The sequence below is a fragment of the Ochotona princeps genome, chromosome X, assembly GCF_030435755.1.
Source record: "Ochotona princeps isolate mOchPri1 chromosome X, mOchPri1.hap1, whole genome shotgun sequence".
Lineage (NCBI taxonomy): Eukaryota > Metazoa > Chordata > Mammalia > Lagomorpha > Ochotonidae > Ochotona > Ochotona princeps.
The window spans coordinates 67,804,923-67,821,210 of record NC_080865.1 but is presented as its reverse complement, the minus strand read 5'-3'; the positions used below and the strand labels follow the sequence as shown (position 1 = coordinate 67,821,210).

Sequence of the window (16,288 nt, the reverse complement as noted above, 5' to 3'; positions counted from 1 at the left end):
GCCCGCCTTTACTGCGGCGGACTGTCATTACTGACGTTGGAGTCATTGTCCAATCATTTGGTTATGGAACATTCTAAAACTTAGACAAGACGATCGTGATTGGTTCAAGGACTTAAGCCCGCCTCGCGGGTGACGTGTCTCCGTATGGATATCAGTTGCCGGAGAAACCTGGCTTTACTATGGCGGTTGGAGAGACGGCAGTGAACACACGTCGGCTCCTAGGAAGAACTGGATTCTCCTTTCAGGTTTCGGGGTGTGGGGGTGGGATAAAAGGGCTGATGGTCTTCTCTTTTCAGCGTTTTTACAGAAAGCGTGAGCTAGTTGCTTCTCGGTGGGGCAAAGCTGTATTCTGGTTCCTGCTCGGCAACGCCCCGCTTGGGCAAGGCTCCTGTTCTTTCTGTGTCGGTTTCCATGTTTGTAAAATGGTGATAATAATAGTGTCTGCCTCAGAAACGTGTGCTCAGGGATGTGTGCTCCTTATTAATGTGTATGAAACGCTCAATATGAAACGTGCTTCCGCAAAATGTTAGCTATTGTTACGGAGAGAAATATCCACGTAGCAGGAGAAAAAAATATGAATTACGTAAATTGGCTCGTCATCGTCGCTTTTCTGCCTCTCAGCCTCTTACCTAGGAGAAGTTAAGATTAAAATGAAAGAGACAGAATGAATTTTTACCAATCTGGGAGTTATCTCAAAATAGCGAGGATTGAAATTTTGCTATTTTAGAAAGTTAAAGAGGAGGGGAATGGAGAAAAATGAGCCACATGCGATGCGTAGGCCTTGTTTGGATTCTGATTCAAAACTACGCCAGCTATGGACGGGTATTTAAGATGCGTCAGAGAAATTTGGTCACAGATGCGATATTTGATGTTTTGCAAGGAATTCATGTCAGATTTTTAGTAGTCATGGTCGTAATTGTGGTTATGTTTTCAGATGGTGTGTTTATTTTTAGGGGATTTTGACAAAAATTTTGCGTGGATTAAATAACGTTATGCTCACAATTATTTTTAAAATACGTTGATGACTAGGATTTCCTTTGAAATAATCTCAGCGGTAGGAGAGAAGGGGGAGGGGAATAGGGGCAAGAAAATTAACCGTAAATTATTAATTGTTTAAGCGGAATTACAGGCAGATGAGTTCCTTGTATTAGTCTGTTTTTCCTGGTATATGCTTGAAATTTTCCACGATAAAATAATAGAAATCAGCTATTAGGTGAGCTTTAAAAAGTCGGGGAGGGGGAGGGAGCAGTGGGTGGGGTTATAGATGAAACAAGATGGCCTTCAGTTAGTAATTGTTGAAGCTGGATGATGGAGTCTTTCTACATTTTTTTTTTCCTTTTACTGTTATCCTTAATAATGAGTAGGGGGGAAATTTTTAATTCATCAAGGATTGAAGAAATGTACAACAAAATACAGTTGAAAATTGGACCACAAGAAAGGAAAATGAAGTGCTTGTACATTATTTATCAGCTTTGGTGTCCTTTGTGTGTGATAAAATCGCATTTATGGATGGGAAAGAAAATCATCCTTTCCTACCTTTTTTTTTAATGTCCTTTCTTATCCCTTTGTTTGACCTCTAGATCACCACCAGAAAAGCTTAAGTTTCCTATCCAGTAAGGATCAGGAGCCCTGATCCTGATTGCAGAACCGGTCCTGATTACAGAATCTTAGGTAAGTGACTCCCTTCCCCTGGCCTTAGCTCACACACAGCATAACACTACAGATCCTTACAGAAATATTTGGAAAATTAGTAAGCTCCTTTCTGAGAAAGTAGTCCACATTCTGAGAATGGGAGGATGGCGTAACATGCTTCCAGTATAAAAAGAGGCTAGACACCAGCTTGCATGCATTCTGCTAAGATTGATTCCCAATGGCAGATCCACAAACTCGTGTTTTCTTGGGGTTGGGGGAGGGCATCCCACATGCAGCTTAACTTGGTGGTGAAGAGCAAGTACTGACTTCCTGAATTTAAACCATGGCTCTGCCAGTGTCTGATTCTGGGAGAGATACTTCACTCATCTTGCGTTTAAATTTCCTTATCTGTAAAATGGAGATTATAATAATAGCAGTTCTTGCTTCATTTGATTGTTGAGGGGATTACACGTAAAGTACCAGGACAACGTCAGGCGCAATTAAGTGTTTGCTGTGATAAAAACTAATGGCTCTGTTATATCCTGTTTTACGCATGCACATCTAGCACATACTTCTGGAAGCACTGGATCCTCTTTCGGAATTGTAAGAAAAAAATTAATGTTATTTCTTCATTTTCCAGAAGCATCAGTTACCACTAGGACTGGAATTAGGATTTCTGACTTATTCGAACATTCTAAAAAAGTTTAAAGTATGTTGTCATATTTATCTATGGGGAAATTTCCAGGTGCTATAATTTTAACTTATTAATTATATTCAACCTAACAAATTTTGCATCTTTTCTTTGTGCAGACCTTAAAAAAAAAGCATGTTAAACATAAAAGAAATGTTTTAAGATCCAAGGAGGAGATGGATATAACTGACATAATATTTGCACTTAAAGGTTTAGTCTTTTTTTTTTTTTTTTTTTTTTTTTTTTGGTTTTAATATCGTTTATTAGCACAGTAACAAACAAGGACTTAGGTAGTCCACAACATAATTAATTACAGCCAGATATACACAGAGGAGGAGAGACAGAGAAGAAGATCTTCCATCCGATGTTTCACTCCCCAAGTGAGCCGCAACGGGCCGGTGCGCGCCAATCCGAAGCCGGGAACCTGGAACCTTTTCCGGGTCTCCCACACGGGTGCAGTGTCCCAATGCATTGGGCCGTCCTCAACTGCTTTCCCAGGCCACAAGCAGGGAGCTGGATGGGAAGTGGAGCTGCCGGGATTAGAACCGGCGCCCATATGGGATCCCGGGGCGTTCAAGGCGAGGACTTTAGCCGCTAGGCCACGCCGCCGGGCCCAAAGGTTTAGTCTTACAAACCATAGAAAATGTCACCCTTGTGACACATGCACAAAAATGGCAACATTTGGCGTCTTGCTTCCCATTCCTTGCAGGAAGAGGTGAAAGATGGCTTTTCAATCTCTTAAAAGCTATATTTCTCATGGAGTCCTCTGTTTTTGTCTCTTCTGAAATACATATTTCAGAAGAGGACACTGCCCTGAGGAAGTTATATTCGGTGCACAGGCATGAAACACCTGTATATGAAACCATTTAGAGAATAATTAAGGAACAAAGGGAAGAGGAATATTAGCCTTAAAGGTGCTCAAAGAAAGCAGGGGTCAGGGTGACCTGGAAAAGAATAAGGATCTTGACTTATCCTTCCAAGGATGAGTAAAATCTTAGAGGGGGGAGACCCAGGTTACAAAGCATACGAGAATCAGAATTTTAAAGCATTTTTGAAATGCGAATAGTCTTATTTTGTATTTTTCTTTATTCAAATATGGTGTTACACTGTTGGTATTGCTTTGTGTTTTGTCTGTCTTGATGTCTATTATAGTTCTGTCTTATTCCTGTCACACTTCAAGTCCATTAATTAGCAATATATTCCATTTTAGGACATGCACGACACTTTACTTTGCTAAGTTACCATTGACAGATTTTTAGGTTGACTCCAGTGGGTTATTATTTCAAATAATACTGCATCAAATGTCCTTAATGCGTGCTTACAAGTGTTAGCCAAAGGCATCGTTTAAGTTAGTAAGCCAGTAATTTAACCAATGTGAGGATGGTAGGAGAACAGACACAGTATTGCCACAAATAGGTGGCCTAGGGTCAGTGATACCTTTAAAAATCAAAGTCTAAATTATTGCGAGTAGAGTACATTAAGTTACTCATATATCTCTGAGAATCTAGAATACTATAAAATAGCATTTCACAACCATTGGGTAAAAGATATTTTTTCACTATTCATAAATATTCATTAATGAATATTTGGAAAAGTTTGGAGGAAATTAAAAACATTAAGAAATGATACAGAAAATCAATTTTATAATATCTGTCTGGGGACATTTTCCTCAAAGATGACCTGAAAAGCAAAAGTCAAAAAGGCAAAGATTGACATCATAATCCTGAGAGGTCCACACATATGCATGTTAAGATACCATTAGGTACATTTTTAAAAAGTGAAATTCTGGGAGGAAGTTACTGGAAATCAGTAAGTAGCAACAAACCTAGTAGAAAAGCAAATTAAAATATTCATGTAAGAAAAGCATAACTGACCAATGAATATATGAAAAGGTGATAGATGCCACACAAACTCAGGAATATGTTATCACATATTAGATTGGCCAAAAAAAATTTTTTGAAAACAATGGCGTATCTAATCCTGCTGAAGACCTGGAAGAATGAATTTCTGTGTTTGCCGAGTACAAATTAAAATGGTTCTGTACTGAGTAATTGGTCTTGGAATATGCCCTTGAGAGATAGTTAACTAATGCTCTAAAATTTCTAAAAATCAATGTCTGGTTCAGCGTTTTTGTGATAATGCCTAAATGTTCTTTAATGTAGTTACAGTACATAGCAGATTATAATAGAACATAATGTGGATGTTAAAGAGGTAGGTATGTGCTGGCATTGAATGATGCCTATGAAGGGGGGCAAGGCAAAGAGCAGAAAGTGTTACATAAAACGCACACATTGAATTTTCAAAGTATGCTTTATTATATATGTGAATATATGCCTAAAATATTTGAAAGCATTCTCAGTTCTTCAGAGGATATTCCTGGGAGTGTTGGAATGAAGCAACAGTTGCACATTTTTTATACAGTATGTATGAATAGGTTTATGAAAGAATCATAATTACACCAGTTATTTTGTTCCTTGGGGGAAAATATATAGCTTGTTGAGTAAAAATTTACAAATACTCCCAGGTGCATTTGTCCTTGGTCTTTAAACTTAAAAATGGGATGGACAATTCTACATTTGCTTGTAAAACTTGAAAAATGGAAATATAATGCACTAAAAGAACACCTTAGAAATATTTTGGGGCTGACAGTCTTTATAAAGAGCTCATGTAAGGATATTAAAAGCACTAAGGACCAACTCAAGATGCATGCGCAGTGGGTACACTAACAAATACATACTGGAAGCAGCCTCTCTCCTTAAAAAAAATTCACAGATATTTTTAGATGAAGATATATATTTTTTTGCAATGCTGACCTGAGTGTTGAGTGATCAGCATTTTGCATGCCACTTCTGGGACTGGTAAAAGTTGGAGGGGAAGAGTAACTTGGTGTTAAAAGTGTTAGAAACTTCTTTGCTCACTAAATCCACTTCTTGGAGTTTCAAAGGAATCATAGGAAATTATGACAAAAAATATTCACAGAATACTTAAAAATTGGTTGGTAGTGAGAGAGTATACCAGATGTTTCCAGGAGAAAAACAAAAGAATTGCTAGTTGTAATTTTTGCAGGATGCTAAATTCCAAGGTAGGCTAACCTGTGTCAGCTTATCTAAGTATATTTAGAGATTAAACATGCAACATTATAGAAAGCTGAGACAAGTGTTTTCTCACTTTGTGCCTTAGATTAAAGCTGACTTGTAGAGAACAGGTGGGAAAATGGTAACTGCTGTCCCAGCTGTGCTTTCATTTTCTCTGTGTGCTAAAACACCCCACACAGATTTAATGCAAGTTCCATAGCAAGCAATGTATCGGCTCCATAAGCAAAATTAACACATGAAATATTTAGTAAGTTTTGGGGTGCTAGCATCATTTATTTCTGGAAAAAATGCCTAGAATAAGAAAGGGCTGTAAGAGGGTTTGGGACTTTGAGTGTTCAGATGAGAAAGGGGGAGGACATCTGATTGAAGCAAAGACTAGGTAGGCCAAGACAGGTAACAGAAACTGGTAAATTCCTATTTTTAAATGGCTTAGAAAGCAATGTATAAGCTTTGGGGCAAAGAATGTGCCCAGCACATTAGGGCACCCTTGAAGCAGTGTTAGGCTTCCAGGAAAGGGGATAGAAGGTGCAAAGACACCATAGTATAAGGGAGGAGCAAATATTAAGTGGTTGGTGTCTGGCTCCTGATTCTCAGGTGATAGTGGTTACTTGTTTTCTTGTGTAGGACATCCAGATAAAAGTAAAACTTTGAGATAATACTTTCTAAAAAGCTTCTGGCTTTCTCCATACTGGGTACGCAAGCCTTGGCTAGCGGTACAGGTATTTTTCCTGTAGACGTGTTGGGCATTTCATCCACTGTGATGAGGACCAGATCGAGTTCTTTGTGGTTTTTGTGGACAAGAATCTTAAATCAGTACCATGGATAGTATAGGAGGTTCAGCTGTCACTCTCAAGTTCTTCCACACTTAGAAATTACAGATGGCCGGGCCCGGCGGCGTGGCCTAGCGGCTAAAGTCCTCACCTTGAAAGCCCCGGGATCCCATATGGGCGCCGGTTCTAATCCCGGCAGCTCCACTTCCCATCCAGCTCCCTGCTTGTGGCCTGGGAAAAGCAGGAGAGGACGGCCCAAAGCTTTGGGACCCTGCACCCGTGTGGGAGACCTGGAAGAGGTTCCAGGTTCCCGGCATCGGATTGGCGCAGTACCGGCCCATTGCAGCTCACTTGGGGAGTGAAACATCGGATGGAAGATCTTCCTCTCTGTCTCTCCTCCTCTCTGTATATCCAGCTTTCCAATAACAATAAAATATTAAAAAAAAAAAAAAAAGAAATTACAGATGGCCTAAGTATAGTTTGCGGAATAGCTCTTGTCTAGTCGGGCTCTGTATGTTTTGCAGTCTGAGCCAACACTAAGCCATCTTGTGTTCTGTAGGTTTTGGGTTTTTTTGTTTTGTTCTGTTTTTTTTTTTAACTATAGAAGCAAACCTCATGATGCGCTTCCTGGGTTTTTTTAAAGATTTATTTATTTTTGGGCCTGGTGGCGTGGCCTAGCAGCTAAAGTCCTCGCCTTGAACGCCCCGGGATCCCATATGGGCGCCGGTTCTAATCCCGGCAGCTCCACTTCCCATCCAGCTCCCTGCTTGTGGCCTGGGAAAGCAGTCGAGGACGGCCCAATGCATTGGGACCCTGCACCCGCATGGGAGACCTGGAAGAGGTTCCAGGTTCCCGGCTTCGGATCGGCGCAGCACCGGCCCGTTGTGGCTCACTTGGGGAGTGAAACATCGGATGGAAGATCTTCCTCTCTGTCTCTCCTCCTCTGTGTATATCTGGCTGTAATAAAATGAATAAATCTTTAAAAAAAAAAAGATTTATTTATTTTTATTACAAAGTCAGATATAACCGAGAGGAGGAAGAGACAGAAAGGAGGATCTTCCATCCGATGTTTCACTCCACAAGTGAGCCGCAATGGCCGGTGCTGCACCAATCCGAAACCAGTAGGCAGGAACTTCTTCCCGGTATCCCATGCCGGTGCAGGGTCCCAAGGCTTTGGGCCATCCTCCACTGCTTTCCCAGGCCACAAGCAGGGAGCTGGATGGGAAGTGGAGCTGCCAGGATTAGAACCGGTGCCCATGTGGGATCCTGGTGCATTCAAGTTGAGGACTTTAGCTGCTAGGCCACCATGCCGGGCCCCACCTGGATTTTTCTTAATTCCTTCTCTCCATTTTACAATGAAATCCCATGTTTTTTTGTTTTAAACTTTTTAAAGATTTTTTTTATTGGAAAGGCAGATATACACAGAGAAGGAAAGACAAAGATCTTCCATCCACTGATTCATTCCCTAAGTGGCCACAGTGCTGGAGCTGAGCTGATCCTAAGCCAGGAGTTGGTTCCGGGTCTCCCATGTGGGTACAGGATCCCAAAGTTTTGGGCTGTCCTTTACAGCTTTCCAAAGTCACAAGCAAGGAGCTGGATGGGAAGTGGATCAGCCAGGATACAATCTGATGCCCATATAGAATCCTGGTGAGTGTCAGGCGAGGAGTTAGGCACTAGGGGATCACACCAGTCCCTGTTTTAAACATGTCTGAGGGCACTGGCCACTCTCGCCAGTAATACAAGATGTGCCTGTTCTCTGAGCCAGCAGCTTCCTGATAACACACAGAACAATCTTTTTTGTTTGTTTGGTGGTTGTTGTTGGTGGGTTTTTTTTGTTGTTGTTTTTCGATTTTTTTTTTTTTCTTTTTGTTAGATCAGTCTTTACATTCACAGCTTTTGATGTCCCGAAGCCTGGCTTTGCTCCTTAATTTGTACTCAAGGTTTTGAGCCTTTCTTTTAGAAGGTATTGTTTGCTTAATAACAGCTAGCAGCTCTGGGGCTTCTTTTCTATGATATAGAGGGGTTTAGGGTTTTTTTTTTTTTTTTTTTTTTTTTTTTTGCATTTCCTATTTGATTTTTGCTTCAGAGCACCCCTGTCCGTATATACTTGAGGATTAGAAATGGGCTAGTGGAACTTCACTGCCTGTGAAAATTATAGTTACCATGGAAACTTGCTGTGAGGCTGATCAGCCAGTGTCCCTTTCTTAGAGGTTACACTGACTTTAGCAGGGCAGCTTTTAGACATGAAACAAGGTTACACTCAGAGATGAACTGCTTATTTCTCTGCCTGGACTGTGTATCCCTTTGGAATTCTGTGTACCTAGTATTTTGCAACCTCCCTATCTACTTGATCTGTTGAACATCTTTGCATATGTATACCTGGATTTCCTTTGCTTCGTTTAAATGTTTTATTATTGAATGCGTACAGAACTTGTATACCCTGGGGAAGAATGTGTAGTTCCAGTTCTTCAGTATTGCAAACATTACAGAAACGACAGTGAGCATCTGATACATCTAAGTATTCCTGCAGTGTATAGAGCTATTTATTCAGCCACATCACGTTTCAGAAATTCACAGGAGCTTGTGAAAGCTGGGGATAACTTTTCCATGTTCTATAGGACTCAGAGCCAATGGCACAGAGATCTTTATGATGTCACAATTCAACATTTTTTTCCTAGATGATTTCACAGAAGTTCACCTTGATTGCAGATACTTGCTTTATTTTCTAGGTTGTGTCTCCTACTCCACTCAACAGACCATCTCAGAAGATCTATAAAATCCGGGAAATCTCTAGGCATTCTTGGAAAGGAAAGAAGAAAGATTGTGTAAGTGAAAAGAATTGTTTTATCTGCCACACGCTAAGATTTATTTTTTGCAACCTTGACTTTCTAGTCCTCCCTCACAGTACATTATTCCGTTCCCTTCTTGGAATTCACAACTTGGGCTTCAAAATGTTAGCCTCCTAATTATCCAGTGGCTGCTGTGGCCATTTGTTTCATTTGGCCTTCTCAGTGCTCACCAGTTAAATAGTGTTCTTCCTCAGATTTCCCAGGAGTTAATACTTCATATTCTTTTTCTGTTTCCACGTGAATGATTTCATTGGCTTTCCTGCTGTCTGCTGCCAGCTATATGGCAACTACTCTCAGATCTCACTTCTAGTTCTGACTTCTCTCCCCAAAACTTTAAAATGCTCTTTGAAATACACACCTCACATGTGATAGGACCTGATATTGAATAACATGTCCCTCTAATCTAATTGCTCCTGCTATAGAAGCAGTCATGTCATGTTTTGTGATAGTTCTAATGATCTAATCACACATCCTCAAAACCTGGGAGTCCTCACTAGCTTCTCCCTAGCCACTGTCCTACCTCCAACAAGTGATGGCTTGTCTGCCACCAAAATACTCTGTGCCTGTAACTATCCCATACTGGCTTTGTTTTTATCATGATCACTTTAGATGTTTGAATCTTCTAGCACCTACCATAGTACCTGTTGGAAGCAAAAATGCAGTGGTATATGATGAAAAAGCTTAATAGACCTCTGTTCCTTCATTACTCCCCTGCCTTTTGTAGAGTCCTTCTCATTTTGGTGCTTTCTCTTAAAGGACACTCATACTTTTTAGTGGGATTAAAAAACTGGAGGCAAGTCTGATGAGTACCTGGGCAGGCAAGTTGAGAATAGTGGGTAGTGGTGAGGATCAGAGAAAGAGGGGAAGGGAGGTAGAAAAGGCACCAAAAAAGGTTCCGAAATAGGATTTAAAACTTACATTGTGAGAGAGATATGTTGTGCTCTACTGGGCCTTTATGAGGCACAGTTAAGGGTCCCTCTAGACTACAAACAAGTAAAATACTTTATATGTTACAGTGGTTGGAATAAAAACAGGGTTGAATGAGTTCCAGAAAGCAGGGCTCTCAAGTTCGTGGAAACCAATCTGCAGAAGAAGACAACTTCAAAAAGCCAACTAGAGGCAACATGCAGAGAAGTAAGATGAGAGGCGCCTCTTCAGGAAAGAAGTCAGCTGGCCAGCAGCCGAAGAATGCTGAACAAGCTCTGCCAGGAAGATGGGGGGGTCGCTCGGCTGAGAACCCCCCTTCTGGATCAGTGAGGAAGACCAGAAAGAACAAGCAGAAGACCCCTGGAAATGGAGATGGTGGAAGCACCAGCGAAGCACCCCAGCCCCCTCGTAAGAAGAGGGCACGGGCTGATCCCACTGTCGAGAGCGAGGATGCATTCAAGAATCGAATGGAAGTTAAAGTGAAGATTCCTGAAGAGTTAAAACCATGGCTTGTTGAGGACTGGGACTTGGTAACCAGGCAGAAGCAGCTGTTTCAACTCCCTGCTAAGAAGAATGTTGATGCTATCCTGGAAGAATATGCCAACTGCAAGAAGTCACAGGGCAACATCGATAACAAGGAGTACGCGGTTAATGAGGTGGTGGGAGGGATTAAGGAGTATTTCAATGTGATGTTGGGCACTCAGCTGCTGTACAAGTTTGAGAGGCCCCAGTATGCTGAGATTCTGTTGGCCCACCCTGATGCACCAATGTCCCAGGTCTATGGGGCACCACACCTACTGAGATTATTTGTGAGAATTGGAGCAATGCTGGCTTATACACCGCTTGATGAGAAGAGCCTTGCTCTGTTGTTGGGCTATTTGCATGATTTCCTAAAATATCTGGCAAAGAATTCCGCATCTCTGTTTACTGCCAGCGATTACAAAGTGGCTTCTGCTGAGTACCACCGCAAAGCCCTGTGAGGGTCTACTGACCACTCACCATTAATGTCTGGTATCTGTAAAACACTTTTTTTTTTTTGGTTCCTAGTCTTTTTCTTGTACAATTGATGTTCTTTAAAATTGTTAATGTATAACAGGGCTTATGTTTCAGTTTGTTTTCTGTTCTATATTTAACAGAAAATAAAAGGAGTGCAAACTCCTTTTTCTCATTTTGAAGTTGCTACCAGTGTATGCAGTAATTAGAAAAAGAAGAAAAATTCAGTAGAACATTTTGTTGCATAGTTGACAACATTGCTTGAATGCTGGTGGTTCCATCCTTTGACACTACACGATTTTCTAATATGTGTTAATGCTATGTGATAAAGAAAAAAAAAAAGATAAACGCCCTGATTCCTAGTGCCAAAGGTTCAACTTAATGTATATACCCGAAAACCCATGCATTTGTGCTTTTTTTTTTTTATGGTGCTTGAGGTAAAAACAGCCCATCCTCTGCAATCCATCTATGTTGTTCCTTAGGCATTCTATCTTTGCTCAAATTGTTGAAGGATGGTGATTTGTTTCATGGTTTTTGTATTTGAGTCTAATGCACGTTCTAACATGATAGAGGCAATGCATTATTGTGTAGCCACGGTTTTCTGGAGAAGTTGATATTTTAGGAATTGTATTTCAGATCTCAAATAAAAATTGTTTCTAAGTTTCAAAGCAAGAAATGTGTATTGTACTTTTAATGTCACTGGGGCTGACAGATTCAACTTGTTCGGAGAAAGATCTAGGTGGTATCACTGAGGAGTCCATGACTCCTAATAACAAGATTCCATTTCCTGCTTGGTGTGGCAGTCAGGAATATGTCCTGTCAGGCCAGTAATCTTCCTGTCCCCCTCTCAGTGTGGCTTCTTTTGATTGCCACTTGCCCTGTGAGTACAGCTGGTATAATAGGCCATTTAGTGTGGCTACTATTCCAGTTCCTTACACAGAGTTTTGCCCTTTCCCACCAAAGCACGGGTAGCCACTTAAGTTTCACTCATCTATTGGGAATACTTGTAAGATCTTTGACCAAGGTTGACAGGCTTCCTGACACCTTCCACCACACGTATCATATTCCCTCTCGGTTAATAATCCCTTGGAAGCAGTTGAGAATTCTAGAGGAGGAAAATCCATGAAGGTGTGGAGTGATATTGGATAATTATGCTTGAGAGTTCATTTTAACATGGGAATTTACTAGTCAAGCCACACTATTACTTTTCTAGACAATGTTTTCATAGCTTTAGCAAGAAAAGTAGTCCATAACTATTGTAGAAATTTTAGAAAAAAACAAAATCCTACTAGATCACTCTTAAGTACCAGCAAAAAATGACCAGAATGGATTGTTGCACAAGTTGAATAAAATAATTCTTCCCCAGCTTATCAGTGTAAAGATACAAGTCATTAGATGGTGGGCCACCCTAGTGGCCTTATTTTAACTTCTGTTATCAGACCCTATTTCCCCCCCCAAAAAAAGCCACATTCTGAGGTGCTGGGAGTTCAACATAGGGCTTTTTAAAGCATGAGCAGGCTATAACAGTGTTAATACCATTCAGCATGGGAGAGGAAGCAAAAAGAAGAGGGTGGAGACAGTCCTGCAGTGCTATCTGGGTATGTGGAAAGGACCACTTGACAGCAGCTGTGCTCTTCAGGATGACATCACCTCACAAAGACTGAAAAAACATCAGCCAGGATGAAGAGTAAGTACAGGATCTTTTCCTTTCTATCTCCTGCTGGGTTCCCTTTGACCAAACCTGAAGGCTGAGTTCAAGGAATACCTTCAAAGGTAAACCTGGGAGACACAGAGCAGGGAGCAAAGTGGCTGGGAGGGGAACACAGGACATCCTTAGCATACACATACCTGAAATAGCTAGTTAATACAGGGTCACTTATCTTGAGGTTTATATGCATGTGTACACATTTGCAGTGAAAAACACATTTTTGGCAGAAATGGGGATCAGATTATACATACAGTTCTCTAGTTATCTCTCCCAGGTTGACATACAAATGAAGTTCAAACCTAATAAAGCCAGTGATATTTAAGACAGTGAAACTAGGAAATTTTTTAACAAGAAAAGGAGTCATATAATAAAATTTTGTTAAATGACACTTTTTAGGGGCCAACACCGTGGGACAGTGACTTAAGCCACCACTTGTAACCTGGCATACCATACTGGAGTGATAGTTTAAATCCCAGCTATACCACTTCCGGTCCAGCTTCCTGGGTGCATCTAAGAGGGCAGTAGATGGTGGCCTGGATGCATAGGTTCCTGACATGTGAAAGACTGATGGAGTGTCTGGCTCCTAGCTTTGGCGTGTCAGCTGTGATCCTTCAGGACTGAACCAGCAGATGAAAGATTTCTGTGTCACTCTGCGTTTCATATAAATAATGATGAAAGTTTTAAAAATAGTGTTCTGTAAAAACCACTTTCTTGTGGATACCAAAGTAGATCAGAGGAACAGAATGGAAATGCCTGTATTTAATTTATATATATATATATTAAAAGAAACATTTAGTAATAAAAGAATAAAATAGCCACAGAATGAGATAGTCAGGAAAGGTCTGAAGAAGATAATATTGAAGAGTGTTGGATTTGTGTGTGTGTGTGTGAGTGTGTGTGTTACACTTTATTCCAAAGTATATTCCAAATTGATTAAAGATTTGGATTTTCTAAATGAAACCACAGTTTGCCTAAAATGAAAACCTTGTAAGCTTGACTGAGGGAATGATCTTACTAAATATTAGATTATTGGCAGATGACTATGGAAAAAGTTGGATATATTTGAATACATAAGTATTTTAAATAACTAATAAAACATGAAGTTATTAGATAGGCAAGATACAACAACAGAGCAGTCATATAAAAAACAAAAGATAATGTCCTTGAAATATATTCTGTAATCTGGAATTATGTTTATTTGTGTGTGTTTGTTTTTGTGTGTTTCCAATCCAAAGAGTACTAATAGAATAAGAAAAGCCACTGCTTGCCATGTCCCTACTATGTACCAGACCCTGACTAGATTTTTTCCCTTTTTTATTTTTTATTTTTCATTATACAGTTCCATAGGCTCAGGGACTTCCCCTTCCATCCTTCTCATCCTCCCCTCCCCCACTGTTTTCTCCTATATTATTACAATAGTATAGTCCTTCGGCAACAGTCATAAGTCCTTAAAATACATTTTTTTTTAAACAAAATATTTAAAAGGCAAAGAGACAGCCAAAGATCTCCCATGCATTAGTTCATCCTTGCATGGCTACAAGAGCTAATGCTGGGTCAGACTAAAGGGAGGGGCCTGGGACTACTCAACTTCTTGCCTGAATCTCTTGATTTCACAAGCTTCTCTACATCAGATATGTTGCAACTTCATCTAGGCATATTTGCCCCATGATTTTAGTGCCCAGCTAACATAGTGTGCCCATAATAAATAGCTGTTTTAATTATTTATTATTGTGATCAATCACCAACATAAATAAGCCTGTTTTCCATTCAAGAGAATGTGGACTAACATGGAAGCATACCTGAAGGAACTTGCAAGATCTTCCCTGCTAGAACTCCCGAAAAAGTAAAGAATGTAGTCATTAACTATTAGGCTTATCTGATCTAAAGCAAATGTTTAACACAAAACAGATGGTCACAAATGATTATATTCTCCCTTCTCAAAAGGAAAGGGTGGAGAATACATTGCTAAACTCTGTAGTTTTTATAGGATGCTGGACTAGCTGCCATTGTCCCATACCCGCAATGTCAGGATATGCTTAATAGCAGAGTGATGGACTTATGACTGCTTATGAAGGACTAGACTATTGTACTAATATAGGGGAAACTAGTGGGGGGTATTTGGGAAGGGCTAAGGGAGATCCCAGAGCCTATGGAATTGTATCATAAAATAAAAAATAAAATAAAAATAATAATAACAAATCTGTAGCTCTTAAAACGTTTTATTGTTACCATTAAGAACTGAAAGGCTTTCTTCTCCCTTCTTTTCCTCATTTTTTAATTTCTAAATTGTTATGAAGGAAACACTCAGCTGAGCAATTTCTAGAACCAAAGGCATAATATGTATTTCAAAGTGCATCATTAACTTTGGACTGTAATATTAGGTTAACAGTGTGTATGCTCATAGAAATGTCAATTATAAGAAGACATCATATATATATATATATATATATATATATATATATATATATATATATATATATTCCAAAATATAAAAGTCTATATGAGGAGGAATAAAAGTGGAAAATAATCTAGACTTATTTAAAAATCATAGTTACATTTTGAAAAATGAAAAACTCTCAAGCATTAAAGGATTAGAAGCTGCATAAAATTCAGAAATTGCAAAGGAAACTCTATTAGTCCAACAGGAAACAAGAAAAAAGGGGAAGGGGATAATATTAAAAAAAATACATTATTGGGCCCAGTCCAATGGCTCAACTGGCTGAATCCTCATCTTGCAGGTGCCAGGATCCCATGTGGGTGCCGGTTCATATTCAGCTGCTCTACTTGCCATCCAGCTCCCTGCTTTTGGCCTGGGAAAGTAGTAGAGGATGGCCCAAGGCCTTGGGACCCTTCGCTGCATGGCAGACCTAGAAAAAGCTCCCGGCTGCTGGCTTTAAATTGGTTCAACTGTGGCTATTGCAGCCACTTGGGGAATGAGCCAGTGGACGGAAGATATTTCTCTGTCTTTTCTTCTCTCTGCAAATCTGCCTTTCCAATAAAGATAAATAAATCTTTAAGAAAAAAAGAAAATAAATGATAAATAAAAAATGGAAAGTAAAGAAAGTAAATAGAAATATGTCTGTAGGGCCCGGCGGCATGGCCTAGCGGCTAAAGTCCTCGCCTTGAGCGCCCCAGGATCCCATATGGGCGCTGGTTCTAATCCCGGCAGCTCCACTTCCCATCCAGCTCCCTGCTTGTGGCCTGGGAGGGCAGTTGAGGACGGCCCAAAGCCTTGAGACCCTGCACCTGCATGGGAGACCCGAAAGAGGTTCCTGGCTTTGGATTGGCGCAGCACCGCCGTTGCGGTCACTTGTGGAGTGAATCATCAGATGGAAGATCTTCCTCTCTGTCTCTCCTCCTCTCTGTGTATCTGACTTTGTAATAAAAATAAATAAATCTTTAAAAGAAATTTCTGTGGCACATCAATAATAATAAATGCACATAGATTAAGCTCATTTTGAAAGCTCAGTCTGGGTATCAGATAGGGCATAGTAGTGAACTTCATGCTTTTCTCAGAGATGCACTAGATGTTATGTAGAAAAGTTCCAGTTGAATAGGGTGGAAGGAAACATCGAGGAAATATTAAACAAAAGCTGTCATAGCAAAACTAGTGCCAAGAGAGT

The 16,288-nt window shown here is 40.2% G+C and overlaps 1 protein-coding gene across 2 annotated transcripts in view; it reads left to right on the top strand.

Moving 5' to 3' along the window:
• Positions 1-11,644, top strand: part of MORF4L2 (mortality factor 4 like 2) — a 15,581-nt gene extending 3,937 nt beyond the window's left edge. The window contains exons 1-4 of one of the 2 annotated variants that reach the window (XM_012928404.2): positions 89-245; positions 1,581-1,671; positions 8,918-9,013; positions 10,054-11,644. In XM_012928404.2, coding sequence (XP_012783858.1) covers positions 10,078-10,944 — 867 coding nt within the window. In that variant the 5' untranslated portion in view covers positions 89-245; positions 1,581-1,671; positions 8,918-9,013; positions 10,054-10,077 and the 3' untranslated portion in view covers positions 10,945-11,644. Of the gene's footprint in view, positions 1-88; positions 246-1,580; positions 1,672-8,917; positions 9,014-10,053 lie in introns of those variants that run through there. The other variant, XM_058658194.1, reaches the window with a different exon arrangement.
• Positions 11,645-16,288: the final 4,644 nt, after the last annotated feature.